This window comes from Dioscorea cayenensis, chromosome 13 (assembly GCF_009730915.1).
Source record: "Dioscorea cayenensis subsp. rotundata cultivar TDr96_F1 chromosome 13, TDr96_F1_v2_PseudoChromosome.rev07_lg8_w22 25.fasta, whole genome shotgun sequence".
Classification (NCBI taxonomy): domain Eukaryota; kingdom Viridiplantae; phylum Streptophyta; class Magnoliopsida; order Dioscoreales; family Dioscoreaceae; genus Dioscorea; species Dioscorea cayenensis.
Genome location: NC_052483.1, coordinates 2,545,634 through 2,564,267, shown reverse-complemented (window position 1 = coordinate 2,564,267; position 18,634 = coordinate 2,545,634). Strand labels below are relative to the sequence as shown.

Genomic DNA, 18,634 nt, shown 5'->3' with positions numbered 1-18,634 from the left:
GATATCCTAACCAAACTAAAATAAACATCATTATCTTAGCAGGGGCTTTCATTTGGGATCGGCAGACGCGCCCTGACCCTCTCGGCCCTGCCACCATCCCTCTCCGGTGAAGAAACGACCTCGCCCGGTGATCACAACCACTGCTACTTGGCCCGGTGGCTCCTCGACCTCATCGCTTACCGGTGGATCTCATCACCACTCTTCTTCTCTCCCTCATCTCCACCTTTTCACCTCCCTCTTCGTTGTCCTGAATCTTGAGCCTCGCCGCCCTCGCCGACTCAGAGCCCCGGCCACGCCCTCCTCGACTCCCCCTTTGCCCGCTTTGCTGCTCTCCCTCGCCCCTATCCCACCCATCCTCCCGGCGTTGGCGGCACTCCTTCCTCGATGGCTCTCGACACCCTTCAGGTCCCCGATCCGGATCTCCGCCTCGTCCTCTCTCTCCTTCATCCCTCTCGTCTCGGGAGTGCATGTCATCGTCTCGTGTCATCTCCGGTGTGGCGCCACTCCCTCCCTTGCCGAAGCCGAGGCCGTCCCTTTTTGGTCATCTACTCGTCGGAGGTCGAGGCTCGTCTTTGGCCGTCCCAGTCCCTCATCTCCATCCCGGATCTCTCTCTGCTAGTCTCTACCACACCCCGTGACCAAACTCTAACCCTAACCCTCACCAAAATCCCTCATTTTCTTATGAGCTTGCATAATGATAGCACTTTATTGTCAATCAAAAGGCTGCAAAGTAATCCCTGGCTAAGGTTTTTATCATTTCCAAACTTATTGAATGCTAAAAAGATGTGGACTTTGATATATTTGCCACTGTTTTTCCCTTGTGCTTATCTTGTTTGATTTGTTAGTATTGCCGAGTTCTTGCTTTGATTGTTGTCAATGTATTTGCATTTGACATGCTTCTACTTGAGATGTTTAAAGATATGCTAACATTAAAATTTTGATCTTGGTTGTTTGTAAAATTTTGATCTTGGCTAGTTTCAATTTCAAAATTAAAAATTCCTATGGAAAAATTCCTGCGCACATCCAAACACTGTTTCCATAGGAATTTTTCCTGTAGTAAATTCCATAGAAATCATTTTTGAATCCTATGGAATAAAATTCCTACAGAAAAAATTACTATTCATCCAAACAGGGCCTAAGTCATATTTTATTCAATGTAGATGTTTAGTAACTCCTATTTTGGTTAAAAAAGTAGCTTGCAGCTGATACAGAACAGGAAACCTAACATGACAAAGTAACCAGCGATGCAGGCAAAGCAATTATGTGTATAGGCCATGAAATAACATTTATATTTATATATAACAAGAAGAAGAAGAAGACTAGTCATGTAAAAGAAGACCTTTTATGTATCTTGAAAATAAAAGGTATTTTCAGAAACATCTGAGCAAATAACTACCATAACAAAACAATTCAGTAATAATAATAATAAGGGGAAATGACTCGTAGGACTCTGGAAAGTTTAACATGACTACTAAGGGCTTTGACAAGAATTAACTACCGTATAAGTCCGTGATAATTCAAGTTTTTTAAAAACTAATTAATTTTTTAAAAACACATTTCTACCCTTCCCTTTTCTACTTTCTCCTTTATCTTTTTTTTTTTCACTAATGAGCTTGCCTAAACTTAGGGGTAGAAGTAGGATTTATTTTTAGGAAGGAAAGTGAAAAACATAATTATGAGAGGTCAAATAATAATTTTATATTACATACATTTAAATTTATAAAAAAAAATAGGATCAAACAATATATATATATATATATATATATTAAAAAAATATAATTTTTAAAAAATTAGAGCTGTGACTTCTCTCAACTTCTTAAACCATATCTAATAATTTTATTTATATAATAAATATTATTTGATAATATGACATAGTCGAATATAATATATTATATATACATCTTTGTGGAGTAATATCTCTCATCTCTTTGGTTCTATGTGTGTGTCAGTGTATATATATATATATTATATTAATATATGTGTAAAAGAATGGAATCAGAGGGCTATGCCCCACATTTGCCCACCCCTAGCTCTGCCCTTGCCTAAACTCTCATAAGTTTTTGCAGGGTTTCCTAGCGTAGGGATTAGACAGGCTTGTGCTAGTTTCATGCAAATTCCTAGTGATTGAGCTAGTTTGTTTGGTCCCGGGAACTTCATCAACAAATGAACAAATACAAATAAAAAAACATAAGGGTATAATTGTAATTTTAAAAATAAGAAAAAGGCTGAGATATATATATATTTTTTAAAGTTTAGGGGGTTTAATGGGTATTTAGGAAGCAGTAGACCCGGACGTTCATATCATTTACTCTAATAATAAATTAATAATAATAATAGTGACAGCTCACGGGGATGTTGTTGACCCAACGGCTCAAAAGTGAAGACCGACCTTTTCACAAGAGTGAACGGTGGAAAATGCGCCAAGTTCGCTCTATCGCATCCTTTTAAGCGCTCGGATCCGTCTAAAGATCCGGATCCGAATCCAAAGAACCATACTCTTAGCGGATTCGGATCCTTTATCGATATCAGGATTCTGAATCCGAAGAACCGAACTTCTATCGGATCCTTGACTCCGAGTTTTCAATTACTCTCCATCGACATCAACCCAATCCTTTACTAACGGGTTCAGATCCGTTAAACGACCCGAATCTAATCATTTCCTGATCCGAAAAACCAGCCTCTTAATGGATTCGGATCCTTAACTCCCATTCCAGTTCCCCTATACCAACCCAATCCAAACCCGATCCATTCTTAACGGATCCCGATTGGGCCAACGACCCGAATCCGATCCATCGCCGGAATCCGGCAAAACCCTAGATATGAAAAAAACCACTGAAAAGAGAGAGATCGAGAGATCGAGATCGAGATCGAGAGAGAGAGTACCATCCTTCGCAGAAGGAAGAGCCGGTGGTCGGCCGTTGAGGAGGCGGCGCTTGAACGTACTGCGGCGGAGGGTAAGGGGCATACCCTTGTGGAGGGTACCCGGGAGGCGGCCCATAACTCGGAGGAGGATATCCTGACGGAGGATACCCCTGGGCCGAATAGCCCTGAGCATAGCCGGGAGGTGGATGACCGTCCTTGGATGGATACCCTAATGATCACCGATCAGATCATCACATACAATTTCCAGATCAATTCAAGATCCAAATTCAAAATCGAATGAAACCCTAATAAATCCAAACGAAACCCTAGGAATTGAGATGAGTGGAGACGATAGAAGCAGTACCTTGAGGCGGCGGCGGTGTGTAGCTCATTGCTGCTGCTGCTGCTGCTGCTGCTGCTGCGAAAGAGAGGGAGAAAGAAGGGGGGAAGAGAAGGAAGGGCAACGAGTGGAGAGGAGATCGATGGAGGATAGAGAGCTTTTGGAAGGGAGAGGACGATCGACTCTCACATCACATGGACTCCTTATTTATAGCCCTTGAGATACAACGTCCAAATTTTTTTTATTATTATTATAATATTAATAATAAGTAATAACTGATAAAAAATTAATAAAATATATTAATAAATTTTATATTGAGTAATCCGGAGTAAATTTTTTAGTAAGTTACTAAATTTTGGTTCATTTTCACTTTGATTATCTAACTTCAATTTCATATCAATTTGATCACTTAATTTTAATTTGATTTCATTGGATAATAAATCAAGGGATTTCAACCCCCAAATGAATGATGTGGCTTTTTTGGATGACATGGACACCTTCAATTGACTTAATAATATGTTATGATGAGGAACTGACTCGGATTTTTAGACAGTTATGTAATCGATTGGGGATTGAAATCCTTGATTTATTGCTCAGTGAAATCAAATTAAAGTTGAGTGACCAAATTGATGTAAATTGAAGTTCGGTGATCAAAGTGAAAATGAGTTAAAGTTTAGTGACCTAGTAAAAAATTTACCCAATATAATGCTCCATTGTTGCTTTTTTTATTTTGTCACATTTTGGAGCTCAACTCTTCTCTATTCCTTTTTACTTACATTAGAAATTTTGTGCGGCATTAATTTTTTTTTTTTCAAATTTACCTGTTTAGATCTTTCACAACAAATGGATATTTTTTTTATATATATATATTTTGTAAATTATTAAATAGTACCTAACATTTTTTTAACTCTAATAAATTCCAAAGATATGAAATATAAATAAAATAATTAAATTCTATCTTTTTAATGTTTCTCATTCGAATTAATGTGATTGATTAAAAAATAATAAGGTGCTTTTAAAATTAATTTCATCTATTAGAATGAAAGAATAAAGTTTTTCCCCTAAATTTAACATTATTTTCTCTTGATTTAAGCTTAGACTTTAAAGGTTTTCCCCCTTGAAAAACACTTTTATCTAGTCATATGTCATATCATATGGTAATAAATTAAAATATTTGAAATATATAAAATGGGTTTCAGTCAAGCATTACACTAATCATTGGTACAAATCTTGCTTAAATTTTTAATTTTACTTTTTCCAACCAGTTGCTTTTAGTTATTGATCCATTCAAATATTTCTCTCATTGTAACTTTTAATATTTATTTTTAGTACACATCTAGACATGCAAAATAAATTATGTATTTATTATTTTGTATTTTATAAGTTTATTAATAACTTTTTTTAAAAAAAAATTTTGGACAAATTACAAATAGTACTCAAACCCTTGACCTAATTGCAAGGTTAGTTTATTAACTTCAAGTCTTCAACACACATCCGTAATCCTCTGTAACCACTTATATAAAAATAATTTTTTTTTACTTGAGACGTTTATTTTTTGCAAAGTTTTTTTTTAATATAGATCCAAATCTTAGATATGAGTAAACATATATGGGTAGACACAAATTTTATTTTTATATCATAATTAGATTAAGAAAGATCACATAGACAATTACTAAATAGTCCAGTGCAAATTATTATGAATGATGGGTGAGTGATATAGAGTCGAATCCCTTATGTTGCACTACTGCAAATATACCATAGATACACCATATCAATACTCTCTGCTGGATAAAGGGATTTACCATTATAGAGTTGTGATCATTAATATATCATTTTGGGTGCATGTGATGAGCCATAATTGCCCCTCATATTAACCCGTCATACATAATAAATTTTTAAAAGATTATTAAGCCATCATAATTGATACATTGCCATAGTTACCTATACCTGACAACATCTTATGGGACGACGTTTTATCATCATTTGGAAATCCTTAGGTTTTTTTTTAATTTCAAGAAAAAACTTAAATATTATATGTGTATTTCCAAAGATAGATACCTCTCCACTCAAATAGAGAAAAAATAGAAATCTCAAATTTTCTGAACCTCTCCAACCAAAAACCACCTTCAATCAACCACAGCCAATCTGTGTCCCCAAACAAAACCATTGTTTCACTTTTACCTTCCTCTCTCTAGAGATATATATCCCTCAGCCTATTGATGCAAAATCCATATGACCCCAAAAAAAATTGCATTTATATGTTTATATTATAAAGCTTTTACTAAAATTATCTATATACTTCTTTTTTTTTTTTTTTAATTTTTTTAAAAAAGATAAGTGTATACCCACCGTCTAGCGCTGTGTAACTGAACCAAGAAGGAACAATACCACCCATTGTTTTAGAACTCTTTTTCTCTGTCTTTATCTGGATAAGTATGACCTTAAGACCATTTAATCCAATAGGCAATCAACGCCCCCAAGCGTTGCACAAGGACGCGTGACCTTTGCTTGGGGACAAAACTAAGGAACTCCCTTCCATCTGTCCCTCATGAACTCCATGCAACCCATGCCCTTTCTCTTCCCCAACCACTCCAACGTGGCATGTTCTGATTGGGGGTACCCTCTTGGGCCCACTGGGACCCACCTAGCCATGTCATCAAACAGGCTTTTAGGAACCCCAATCACACGGCTCTGGGGGAACTAAGTGTCAGCCTTAATGCAGGCGGAGGTTCGGAGGCACAACTCTATTCAACACCCTCATTCTCAATACTATTGGCCACACGTGCCAAACCATGCAATGAAATGCTCAACACGTACACAAACAACAGCACAGGTGCCAGCACCTCCTCCTTCCCTCACAGCCCCCTTTCATATCCCCTTTTGATTGAATTTGCCATCAATCTCTTTCAAATCTCTGAGAGGATGCAGCAGAGGCAGGAGCCTGGCGAGGTGGCCAGAACCAATGCGATTATGGCTAGGTTCCGGCCAATCGCACCAAGGCCGGAGCTGATGGAACCGCCACGGCAGCGATCCATCATTGCAGAGCTCCACCTGCGAAGCCGGCCATACCGGACTCGCAGGGGCCGGAGCAGCACCAGCATCCCACCTATCCTGTTAAAGCGCCAGCGTAATTCAACAGAATACATACAACCATGCCCTCCTCCAAGACAACTGCCAGCAGAATTGGTGAAACCTAAAGTGATGGTGCCAATGCCAGTGAGACCAACACCATTGAGGCCAATTACCTCGCACATCCGTATCATCGGCAATATCATTGAGATACTCAAACCGATGAGGACACTTGTGACAATGAAACCGGAGGATGTTGAGGAGAGGATTGAGATGGATGACTTTCCGGCAATCATCTCTGACCAGAAGAACAGAGCTAGGCTGATGAACTCTGCTTATAAAGAGATGGTTAAGCAGCCTGAGTGCGTCTGGTTTGACACCATGGGGATTAGACAGGGGAGGAGGCTGAGGTCAAGGAGGATCAATGGGGTGGTCACTTTGGGCCTCCCGGAGAATGTGTCCTTGCCACAGAATGGGTTTTCATGCAGTGTTAACATTGAATGGCAGAACAATGGAAAGAAGTTTATTGGGAATGTACCTTGTGAGGTTCTGAAGCTTTGCTGTGAATCCATGAACTACAGCTTTGTGTGGAGGTTTCACATCAACCAGGGAACTGTGATCAACATGGAAGCTTAATTGAGCAACATTGTGATTTCAACTATTCTATATTTCACCTATTCTATATATAGAGAGTATGTAGTAGGTATGCGGATATCATGGAATAGTATATGGTAATGTTTCTGGTACAAATTAAGTTCTTTTTATTTTATTGAACATGTTAAGCAACTTTTAGACTTGATGTTTTCATGGGAGCAGAAAAAAATGCTTGAAAATGGATGGACAGATCTAATTTTCTTCTGATTTTGGGGGGCCCTTCCACTTGAAATTGTCTGCATAAGCTTTCACCTGCAAAACAAGAGTACTGAATGCATGAATGGAGGGTCTTGAGGAGCAATAGAATTATCATCAAAATGAGGATGTACAATTTCAATCTTGTTGGTGCTAGTGTTTGAAGTGAATGCAAACTATACAGGCATTGGCAATGAGAAATGGCTCAAGAGAAACAAAAGCAATGCCAATTGGTCCACATAGATTACAGAAAGAAAACCATTCAATTCTCTCCCTAATTTTCCTTTAGTGTAACTAGATTCCATTTCTCTTAGGTAGAGTGAACATAACTACTGATTCAAGGGCAACCTATCTATGAAATCCTTCAATTTTAGCCAAAGCAAATGAAATGCATGTATTGTTGACAATTGATTTTATAACAAACATGCAATTGAACTTAAGACAATTGCTTTCATGGAATAGCATGAAAAATTGATTAACACATGGTGCATAGCTTTTGAAATCACAGTGGAATTAGTTTCAAGTTTAGAAAATGAGAGTGAATCAGTTTTTGGATATAGAAGTATAGATGCTAACCTTCAAAACAGGAGTGTGACGCTTCCTAACCTGCAGAAACAGATATCTTTCTGTCAATGGCAAATAACAGTATGAAAGACCAACCTACTTATTGCATATAAACCAAAATTACATCCAAAGTAAATAGACAATGCCTGTAAAATAGAGCTTTAACAATCAGAAGACAGCTGACAATTAAATCTAATTGAGAGTTTAACTAGCATGAGTCAAAACAGATAAGGTTGCAACAAAGTTGCTCCAAATATTTTTCAGGAAGAAGCACACCTTTGCAATACTAATTTCTAGCTTCTGAAGCACCAGAATGGTGAGAAATATAGAAGCACACCTATGAAAAACTAATTTCTAGTTTCTAAGGCACCAGAATGGTGAGAAATACAAAGTGCCTAATGCTAATTTGCGCTCATCACTCATATGTTACTCAAGTTTTTTATATACAGTAGGTCATTTGCCTACCTTGCCGAGAAACTTTGCTAACTTCTATTTTCTCAAATCTCACCCATATTCCCATCCCAAAAATAAGTATTTAGGTACAGGAAAAAAATCAGATTGACATCAAAGGAATGGGGCCTTATTCTCAAGACAAGCTCATTTTATTCCCATGAACAAAAATAAAGCCCCTTAATAGAGGAAAAATGAATTTACTCAATTTTTACAAATAACTATTATAAAACTGAGATGCTAACGGTCATTCATTCCTCCTTATTCCCCCCCATTCCTCTTTTCCACTTATTCCTTAGGCATGCAAATAAACTAAAATATGCCTATAAGGAAATATTAGCCTATTGCTGAAAACAAAGACTATTCTGCAACATGGGCAAAAGAGAATACCTTATTATGTTCTCCCTAATATTAATCACCTTTGGGTATTATTCACAAGAATAAGGCCTTGCTCCTTGAAAAACATGAATGTGAAGATAAATGTAAAATCACTTTGGTGGACTCATTTTAACATAAGACTCAAACTAAACCTAGCCCTGTACGGCTGTACTAAGTAGCTAGCTGAGCACAATCAAGAGTTGAACAAATAAGATTGGAATTAACCACAAAAGCAAAATTTGTATATGTCTCATCAAAAGCAGAAGTATAATGCTATATATGGGTCTGTTTCCTCACAGCAACTGTTAAAGGAAAGTGACAGAAAAAAGAAAAGGAATAGGTTGCATCTCAACAGCAATTGAATTATCACAAAAAAAAAAAATCATCAATTAAAAGATCAATAATTAGACAGCAGGTGAAACTGTTGATCATCATAAAAAGAAAGTATACCAATGCTATAAAATTAGTTATATACAGCAAGCCATTAAGCTTCCCTCTGTGTTGCACAGTCAAATACTTGTCAAGTAGATTAGCGAAAAGATAATATACCGCATTGGAAATTGTCACATGCACACGGACAAATCACTCATAGTTTATTGCTAAACTATTATCAAAAATAGGGAACTAGGCACCCAACAAGGGTTTTAATCATCTATGCATGAAGTAAAGACCAAATAAAGACACAGGCAGGATGACAAATTCTATTAAAGGGTATACCATTAGGCTTTCCATTAAAGACAAATATTGCAAGCATACTGATGTTAAATTAAAGGTGTCTTACTAAAAACTTGCAACGATAAGTATTTCAGCAAAGCAACTTATTTCTTCATGAAGCTGGATACTTTCACTTGGCATTAATAAGAGATCTTCTACTCTAAGAAGTGATAATAATCACAAATAAAAATACCAGATCAGTCAGTTAAAACTCTTAGAAGTAGAAATTGATAAATTTGAGGAATGGTTCCATTTTAAATTGTGCTCCTACTCCCGCATCCACTTATGTTTCCTATATAAACAGCTCTCTTTTGCTCTCATTCTGATTCCATGTTACTAAGTTTAGTGAATTCAAGAATTTGATTCCAAGAGCTCTCTTCAGTCATGTTTGCTTCCCTTAAGAAATCTCCTATGGACCATGTAGAAATAACCTAGCACTTCAAATCCCAAGGCTTTTTGGACCCATATAGCAACAATAGCAAACAAACTGCTTTCCCGCCCACTCGATAAAAATCCTTCCCTTTCAATAAATTTTTTCCTCGCAAACCTTTGAAAATATACCTAAAATGCCAACTCTTCCAATCCCTATAGGTTGATAGTTTTCCGGATTTACAATTAAAAAGGGCCTTCCATAGAAAAGGTATCAGTAAACGAACTGCATTCCTCCATTAGTATCATGCAAAGAAATGGACTGGTTTCCTTGAACAAGCACAAGCACAATTATTTTTTTTTTTGGTGCAAAAAAAGAGATAACAAAGATACTTAATCAAAAAGAAAAAGAGAAAAATGCATGTGTACCACAAAATCCCATCCATGCTTTTCAGCAAACGCTGCTGCAGCCTCTGCACTGTCAAAACTAAGTGCAGAATCCCCTACATTAGCATAAGGATCCCCAGTGGATGTCCAGCCCATCAATGGATTCTCCCATCTACAATAAAATATTTCAAACTGTGTTATAACTAAGAAAACTATGTTAAAACCATCATAAACTTTGTTTTTCAATAACATCTAAGTTATGAATTTGAGAAGATGCACAAGTAGACAAGTCTTATGCTGTTTCGTCATGAGAGGAGATCAGATGATGGGCAAAGATTACGGACAAGGAGGATGCATGCCTATTTATAAAAAAGTAACAGTTAATTTAAAAAAAAAAATTCAAAACAGCATGCAGAAGAATCAACACCAATGGTACACAGTTCAATGCATGAAAAAGAAAAACATAATCCCTGAACTAAATAAAGGCTCAGTGAACCATAAATCTAATTTCAATTTGCTCAAATGCGCAAAGTTCACCATCCTAGCATTCTCAAGCAAGTTACCAGTTTAATTGGGAACAAAGCTCATAAAAACCACTGTAAATGAAAATATTCTACAGACATTATTTAATTTAACGTTGCAAAGTTTCCATGGATGGAACCTACCTGCCTGAGCTGCCTCAGAAATAATATGGGCATAAACATGCAAGAAAGAAACTTTTTGGTGATTTGGGAATCAAGTATGAGCCACTTGTACAAGAAACTGGCACTATATATGCATACGCTAATTAATGGCTAGGCTTTAGTTACATACTGGTATAATAAAAGATTTTCCGTAACTAGAAGAACTGCAATATTAAGTTACTGGACCAAAACGACTGTCAGAATAACTATAATAGTTGGCTTATCAATTCATATATAGTTGACTGAAAAGATTAGAAATTTATAATAAGATACAGACAAATAAATAAAAGCCGCACATTTAAAAATTCTACAAATTCATGAATACATGATTATCATTAATGGCAATTTTCTTAAAGAGAGGCATATATGAACAGTTGCACATCAAAGACCCAACTCAAACTGTACAATTGCAGATTAAACTATCAGGGTTTTCACTTGTTTCCTAATACTGCAAAAAGAAAGTAAATTGTAAAATACATCAACCATACTTCTGTGTTGACATAAAATTGATTTTCCATCTTCCAACTTTTCCAGAACCTTGCTGAGTTGCAGTTCGAGCTGGTGAATAAATCATCACCTGCTTCATGGAATGTACAGTGAGGTGAAAAAGGAATAATTTTATAGTAAGGATAGCGAAATACTGGTAATGGTAATCATAGCATAAAAGAAAAATAAAAGGATACTTGAAAAGCAAACCTTAGCAGCATAAATGTTCATAAAAGATAAAAGGACAAGATGATAATTGCTGCATAACTCAATACTAATACTGTATCTTTCTGTGTTTGATATAAAGGTAGGGGAGAATTGAACAAATAAAAAATGACAGTGTGATACCCAACAGACCAAAGAAATCAAAATTCTATTAGGTTTGCATCTGTGGAGCAAACATTGAAGATATGCATCAATCTACCAATTGAACTTGAACAACCTATAGCTCAGTGCAATTGATGCCATAATCAAAATTTATACAGGAAGTTCTACAATATCACATACTGCATTGGATAACCCTTACTGTCCTACATGACCAACTCTTAAAAGTAAAAAAGAAAGTACCAATTATCGTGCACTAGTTTGTTTCAGACCAGGTTGTGCAACTAAAAGCTATGGACAAGCTTTTTTTTATCGCGGTGTCATATTTGCACATGCTGGGAGCAAGAAACCTGATAATTAACATTAATTAAGTTGAATCCAGACATGGAATGAGAACAACTTGGTTACTCAAAAGGGAAGCACATTAAATAGCATAATCTATTGTATTTTTCACATACCACCATACTTATTAGTGTTCGGGATACGACAACTCATACAGTTACTAAGGCAATGCCCAATGATATAGGCTTTTGCATGAAATGAAATATTCGTTTTTGTCCTATTCCCTTTCACATCTATCATGGCCCTGAGTAAGCCCTAGAAAAACTTCGTCCAATCAAACCACGTTCCCATCTTCTCAACGCATGATATGCAACCAAAACCATCAAAATAATATGATCAATATCCAAAATTCAGTCTTTTAATCACCAGAACTCAGCATGCCACAATCTCATAAACTACTTGTTAAACTAGTATCAAAAGTTCGATCACAAAGATAAAACATCCAATTGCATTCCCAATTTCCAAAAATCAAAGCTGACACTCAAAATCCAAGAAAGTAAATTGACAATACAAAAACTCCGTGCCCTCAAATCTTAGATCTAATAGGTTCAACAGGTACTCAATCCTAATCAATACGATATTCTCGATCAATTACAAAAGATTTCACCTAAAATTGGGGAAGAAACAACGAAAAATTTGAAAAAAATCTAGTGATTCAAGGGTTACCTTGCGACGAAGGTGCTCTTGGGGGATGCCAGAGACCATGCCGATCTCGCCGGGCTTCAGTTCAACGAGGGCATCGGAAGCGAAGGATCTCATCAACGAGGCAAGATCAGGGCGGAGGGATCGAAGACGAGCCATGGAAAAGCTTCGATGTCGAAGAGGGGCAGCCATCTCTCGGCCTCGATGTGGAGAAGCGGTGTGAGATTTGCTTATAGATGGTTGTTTTCTGGCGTCCTTTCACTTTGCCCCCTGAAAATTATGGAAAATTAGTTGAGTTCAACTTAAAAGATCTTGTTGAGATTTCTCTTTACACCCCCAGAAATTATGTAATTCTTAATTTCAGTTGGAAAGAAAAACTTTGAATTAATTACTGAGATTAATCCAAGAGTGGCGATAAGTTTGCAGCTCAAAATTAAAATTTTTAATTGGCTTGCTTGGAATAAAAATATCATGACTATGGACAATCTAGCGAAGTATGGTTGTATTGGAATCTCAACGACTACCTATTTACTTTGTCATGAAGTTGAGGAAACAGTGAACCATTTATTAGTTTTCTCTCAAATTGGCATAATGATTTGGTTGCATTTTACCAACATTTTTAATATTCAAAGCACTTCTTTTTCTATCGAAAAGGTTTGGTTCTCTAGGGAATCACCAATGCCTCAAATTTATTTATCATTAGGGTAATCTTTTCATTTATTTGATTAAAAAAAAATTGCATTTTCAATTTCACATCACATTATTGTCTTTTCTATTATTTGCAAAACGGAATCAAGACTTGATGATAGGAGAGGCTGAAGCCTAAAGACAAAACATAAAAAAAAAAAATAATAATAATCCAACAAAATAATTATTTTAAATGAAGAATAATATGCTAACATAAAAAAAATTAAATACATATATTAAAATAAGGGAAAATTACTGTTCATCCCTCGTAATTTTCAAAACTTCCCAAAAACCCCCTTCTACTTTTACACACCCCTGACAAATTTCTTCCAGTAGTGTTTAACTTCCCTTTTACCCCCTACTGCTCACTTCAAATGGGTCAATGTTGTGAAATCCCATTTTTGCCCCTTGAATATGGTGGGAAAAAGCGCCAAATCACATCATGTTCAACCTTTTTCAAGGGCTTCTGCTTGGTTTCGATGAGACAAATGCCTAGAAGTTGCATTACATCTTGTTCTTCTCCTCATTTCTCCTCATTTGATTTTGTTCGACTTCGCCTCTGCGGCTTTTTCGTAATACGGTGAGAATCTCTCGTTACTATCAGCTGACCATTCCACAGTGTTTATTATGGCGTACTCATTTTGTGGTAGTCTCGGGTGAAGTTTATCATACCCGAAATATATAAATCGGTTTCTCCAACGTAAAATGAAGTTGATTTCCATCGGATGGTCAAGTGCACTCCATCTTCAAATGAGTCAGAGTCGATTTTATTGTCGAGACAGAGCACGTGCTCATTGTCATCTCCGTTTGAAAACGAGTTCATTTCATTGTAAAGTTCTTCTCTGCTTTATGGTTATCTATTTGTATATTTTTAAATATCTGTTTAATTATTTGCTATTATCCTGCTTAAATATATTACCAATATGTTTAATAATTTTTCATCTCCGCTTAACTTTATCTTTACCTCGTATAACTATTCATATTAACGTCAAATTCTCAAAAGTCTCGCAGAAACGGTGATCTTTTTCGCTTTGATCCGAATTGGTCAGAGTGACACGTGGTAGGTGGCAAGAGTTATGGTATCCCCGTGCAAAAGAATTAATGACGGCATTAATTCTTCTGCACGGTAACATAAATATCCGAACACTCCGCTCGTTGTCATCACCAATGTCGGTCCAATCGTCGCTTTAACTTTTTCTCTGATCATGAAGCGTCACCGCTATGGACTTTACATCATAAATAACAAGGAAGAACCCTTCCCATGGACAAACCACTCGTCAGTCCCTCATCATCCTCCTCTTCCTCCTCGCCATCCGCTTCGCAGTATGATATTCGCTGAGTCGACGAAAAGTTCGAAGATCAACTCTATCTGAAAGGATGTCTCGTGATCCTGCTTATCTTGAGAATCAATCGGCCGTAATCACGCAACAATTTAAACTATCTTTTCCTGCCCAAGTCGAAATACCCGCGATAATCGCCCTCGAATGCGCAGGATTCTCCAAATGATGGACGACGGGCAAGCAATTAAGCTGGAATTTCGACTTGGGTAAGAAAAGAAAGTTTTCACTTATCAAGTGATCATGGAGGATTCTCTAGAGGAGGGAGATCGTGAAACATCCTTTTAAGACGGAGTCGATATTTTATCACTCGAGACTTTTTTTGTTACCGCTTAAGAACCTTACATCGCATGACAACTATTACTTTCGTGTTTAACTATCGTGATCTTCGCTAAGTCGATCAAACGACACATCGATTAATAGACGCTTTCATGAATGTGTTTGTTTAACCTTTTTAATGTTCTATGTCATGCATATTCAAGTCGATGCGCATGTTATGCAAACCGCAGTGAGCATTCGAATGTGCATGGACACTTGTTTCGCTCTCACGAGGGTCGAGTCGTGGAGTGTCCCAAGGTCCGAGAAGACGTTGTAAATGTTGTAAATGTTGTAAATATTTTTATTTTTAAAACGAAAACAAGCCTATTTGAATGTGAACTTATGATATTTTAATCAGATTCTCCATTGTAAACGCTTTTAAATATTTTAAACAAACAAACCTATTTGAGTGTCTCCTCGTGATAACTCGTGAAATTTAAAATGAGACATAGTAAAAACAATTTGGGAACAAAGAACTGAGCATTGTAAAAACAATACAAAAAAGTTAAACAATAATCAATTTACTCTTTAAACAACGACAACGGTGTTTAAGAAAATACATAAAAGATGTTTAAACAAAATGACTGAGAGGTACCCATCTTCAACGCTCGATGTCGAAAGCATTCAATTTAAACAATAACATATATTTTTAAATGCTTAAATCACTATATTTAAACGGGTTTTACGTATTATTTACATGATATAGACTTTTATTTAAACAGTAACTCGTTATTTTAGATATTATATGTATCCGCTTAAACATAAAAAGCTCGACGCTTTAAACAGATACTCATGTCGAGCGACTGATAATATGTCTTCATCGCGACAAAGGACATATATTTCCTTTTTGCGCCTTGGGATGGAGGGAAAAATACCGCCCAATCACATCACGCCTAGTCTCAACCTCTATGCAGTACAACTCGCACTTTTTGTTTGTCTATTCGACCGTTGTTCTGTTGTTTACATCTTCTTCTTCTTCTTCTTCGCCTTATTTTTGTTCTTCATTTCATTTGGTTGATACGATTTGATTTTCGACCGATATATTACGCGAGAGTTTTTGCTGGTATTGCTAGATTCAACGGGAGGGAAGAGTGCTAATGTTCACGGCTCGACTTTCTGGGAGTTGGTGTTAATCGAGATACGCGAGCTTATGTGGTCTCAAGTTTCTCTCGTCGTGGTTAAGTTCATCACACTCGTATGGATATAAAACGGTTTGTCCAATAGAAAAACGATGTCGACTTCCGCTGGATGTGTCACGCGCACTCCATCTTCAAATGTGCTCGTAGTTGATCTTGTCGCCGAGATGTAAGATGCGCCATCGCCGATCCTAATGAAAAACGAGTTTTACTCGTCAGAAGTTCCTTCTCTTTTATTCGATCCAAATAGTATGGGTTCATTATTGTTTAAATATGCCCGCACCGGGTTAACATCTTGTACTAGTCGCTTACGTTATTAGTTAACTTCTAAGTATTTAATTTAACGCTTTAAATATTGTCATTATCACTTAAACATTATATTCTCCGCTTAACATATTGATCTTTTCATTCGATCGAGCGGTCAAGGTGAATTGCATGACTCGCGAGTGCTCCTGCTCATCCCCATGGTCGACCTCGACGCGTGGATGTCTTCCTTCCTCGCCGATCATTCTCGAAGTGTCGTCGCTGGATATTGACAACGCTTTGACTGAATGTCTAACATTTTAGGATGTACTTTCAAATCATGCAATCAAACCAAATTTTCGACTTCAAATTTATAAAAGAACGAAAAACATCGAGCGATCGCGGAATGCTGGCCGATGGTTGTCGCTGCGCTTCATGCATCAAAAAGAGTATAACAAAAATACTTTCGTAATCAAGACAATCAACCTGGGTCACACACTTGCGGTGGTGGCATAGGTTCGAGGCCACATCCCGAAAGCGCCTAAAAACGGGGTTAGCGACGAGTGATCTCGGCTCAAGGACCGTCCTCGCATAAGGCCATCGACATTCGTAGGACATGTTATGGAACATGGTGTCCACATACCATGCAAGCAGGCTTGGTTGGGGAAAAAGAGCATGCCGGGTGGTCCTCGACTGTAGTGACATCTCCGCCCTACGACCGCTTGCTTTGGTATGTGGATAAGGTGGTCAAACAAATCCCTTGCAGCTGCTGCGATCGTGGAAAGAGACGGTGATCGCTTTAAAGCGCATTCTTTCTTTCGTATGCGTATTGTGGGATTCAAGAGGGCTTGCAGTCATTGCTTTGCTCGATGGTACCCACCTCCTTGAAAATATCGGTACACCACTCAAAGCGCCACAGGAAAGATGGAAACAATAGTTTTTCCACGCCGCCTTCTGTGATAGTCGATAACGAGACCGACGCCAATCGACTTGGTTCATATCTAAGTTAGGCGATGCTTTATACGAGGAAGGAGATTATCATGAGATAATTACCTTCGTGCTCCGGACGGTCCAAGGGCCTTGTGAACGCACTGCAGAGTCTTCCTTCTTCGCCACACGCATACCGGCCTTCGACATTCGAGGCCAATTTTATGAAAGCCAACGCTCGACTTGGGAAGGCATCGAGGAGGAGTGCTCGGTCCATATGCTTCCGCATTGCGTGCGGGCATCCACGGCTAAAGATTTCGACTGATACCGTGAATGAACCGCAGCCACATCACCGAGCTCATCATCGGGTTGATTAATAAATCTGGATATGGCACATCGTCGAATTATCCTGCTCGTGAGGGTGATCGCTGGGGTGAGATGTATTCAAATGTCGCGAGTCGCTCAATGCTTGATCAAAGAAGCTCGCCATTTACGCCGACGAAAAATGGTCGACTCCATAAGGTCTCGCTGAATGTTGATTTACACTTAACATTTAGTGTTACCCTTTAAACATTCTCAATCTTTTGTTTAATTCGACTGTCTCGACTTTTTAAATATTAATCCTTTCGCTTTAACTATTTACAATCAATGTTTAAAACATGTTTACGAATTATTTAACCATCACCTGCCTCTTCTTTAACCTTATTTGCCGTGTTCAAGTCTGACGCGCACGTTATGTAACCGGCGTGAGCAAGCGTTTAACAAATGGGAGACCCTACTTACGCCTGCATATCATCTCAAGGTAGAGATTATTGTTGAGGATAGCTCGAATCTTCATGTTGGTCGTCAGGTCGACGATCGCATGGCCGATCGACCGCTGGCAAAAGAACTCTCAGAGATCTCTGCCATCGTAACTTGTTCATGTCGAATGGCGTAAGTTTATGGTATCCTCGTAAACACGCTTTTTGCGTCGCAATAATGTAACGCATGCACACCAATGTCCATCGATTTATTAGCTACTTCACCATCGACATTATCAAACCCAGCGATAAGGAAGCTATATTCCCCATACCCGACGACGATATGCCTTCGTGAAATCGCGAGTCTTCGCTTTGCGACCTCCCCGCGACGAGAAGGCGTACGGCCATAGACAAAAGAGGATCGAGTCGCAGCGTTGATGTCCGCGAAGGCATTGCAGCTACCGCCACGGATCTCGCACACAATCGAGATCTTGCAAAATGAACCTGTCATCGACTAGGCATTGTAAATGTCGATTTCAAAGAGAGAAACATTGCGTATCGACTGAGCAACTTTCTCAATATTTAAACCTACTCTTACAACGAACGATTTATTTAAAATCGTAGACACGTGTTATTTTTAAACCGGACACAATCAGAATTTGGAATATTTCAAACCCGATGTTTAAACGATATATGGTATATTTAAACAATGAAACTCGAAAACGTACACAATTAGAACGAATTAAACAATGAAATGAAATCGAACGGCATTTTACCGCTTTTACAA

General features: G+C 37.7%; 3 protein-coding genes across 3 annotated transcripts; 1 reads left to right on the top strand and 2 right to left on the bottom strand.

Moving 5' to 3' along the window:
• Nucleotides 1-2,239: 2,239 nt before the first annotated feature.
• LOC120274580 (rhodopsin-like) lies at nt 2,240-3,369 on the bottom strand. The gene is made up of 3 exons (XM_039281125.1): nt 3,227-3,369; nt 2,884-3,091; nt 2,240-2,813 (listed from the first exon to the last, which is right to left on the bottom strand). The coding sequence occupies exons 1-3, from the start codon at nt 3,252-3,254 to the stop codon at nt 2,720-2,722; spliced, it is 330 nt and encodes a 109-aa protein (XP_039137059.1). The 5' UTR covers nt 3,255-3,369; the 3' UTR covers nt 2,240-2,719.
• A 1,692-nt stretch (nt 3,370-5,061) lies between these two features.
• On the top strand, nt 5,062-6,922 carry LOC120274832. The gene has a single exon (XM_039281371.1). The coding sequence runs from the start codon at nt 6,005-6,007 to the stop codon at nt 6,905-6,907; it is 903 nt and encodes a 300-aa protein (XP_039137305.1). The 5' UTR covers nt 5,062-6,004; the 3' UTR covers nt 6,908-6,922.
• Nucleotides 6,923-6,973: 51 nt separating this feature from the next.
• Nucleotides 6,974-12,677, bottom strand: LOC120274834 (NADH dehydrogenase [ubiquinone] iron-sulfur protein 4, mitochondrial). Its single transcript, XM_039281372.1, has 5 exons — nt 12,484-12,677; nt 11,154-11,242; nt 10,025-10,154; nt 7,697-7,726; nt 6,974-7,177 (listed from the first exon to the last, which is right to left on the bottom strand). Exons 1-5 carry the CDS (start codon nt 12,649-12,651, stop codon nt 7,118-7,120), a joined length of 477 nt encoding a protein of 158 aa, XP_039137306.1. The 5' UTR covers nt 12,652-12,677; the 3' UTR covers nt 6,974-7,117.
• Nucleotides 12,678-18,634: the final 5,957 nt, after the last annotated feature.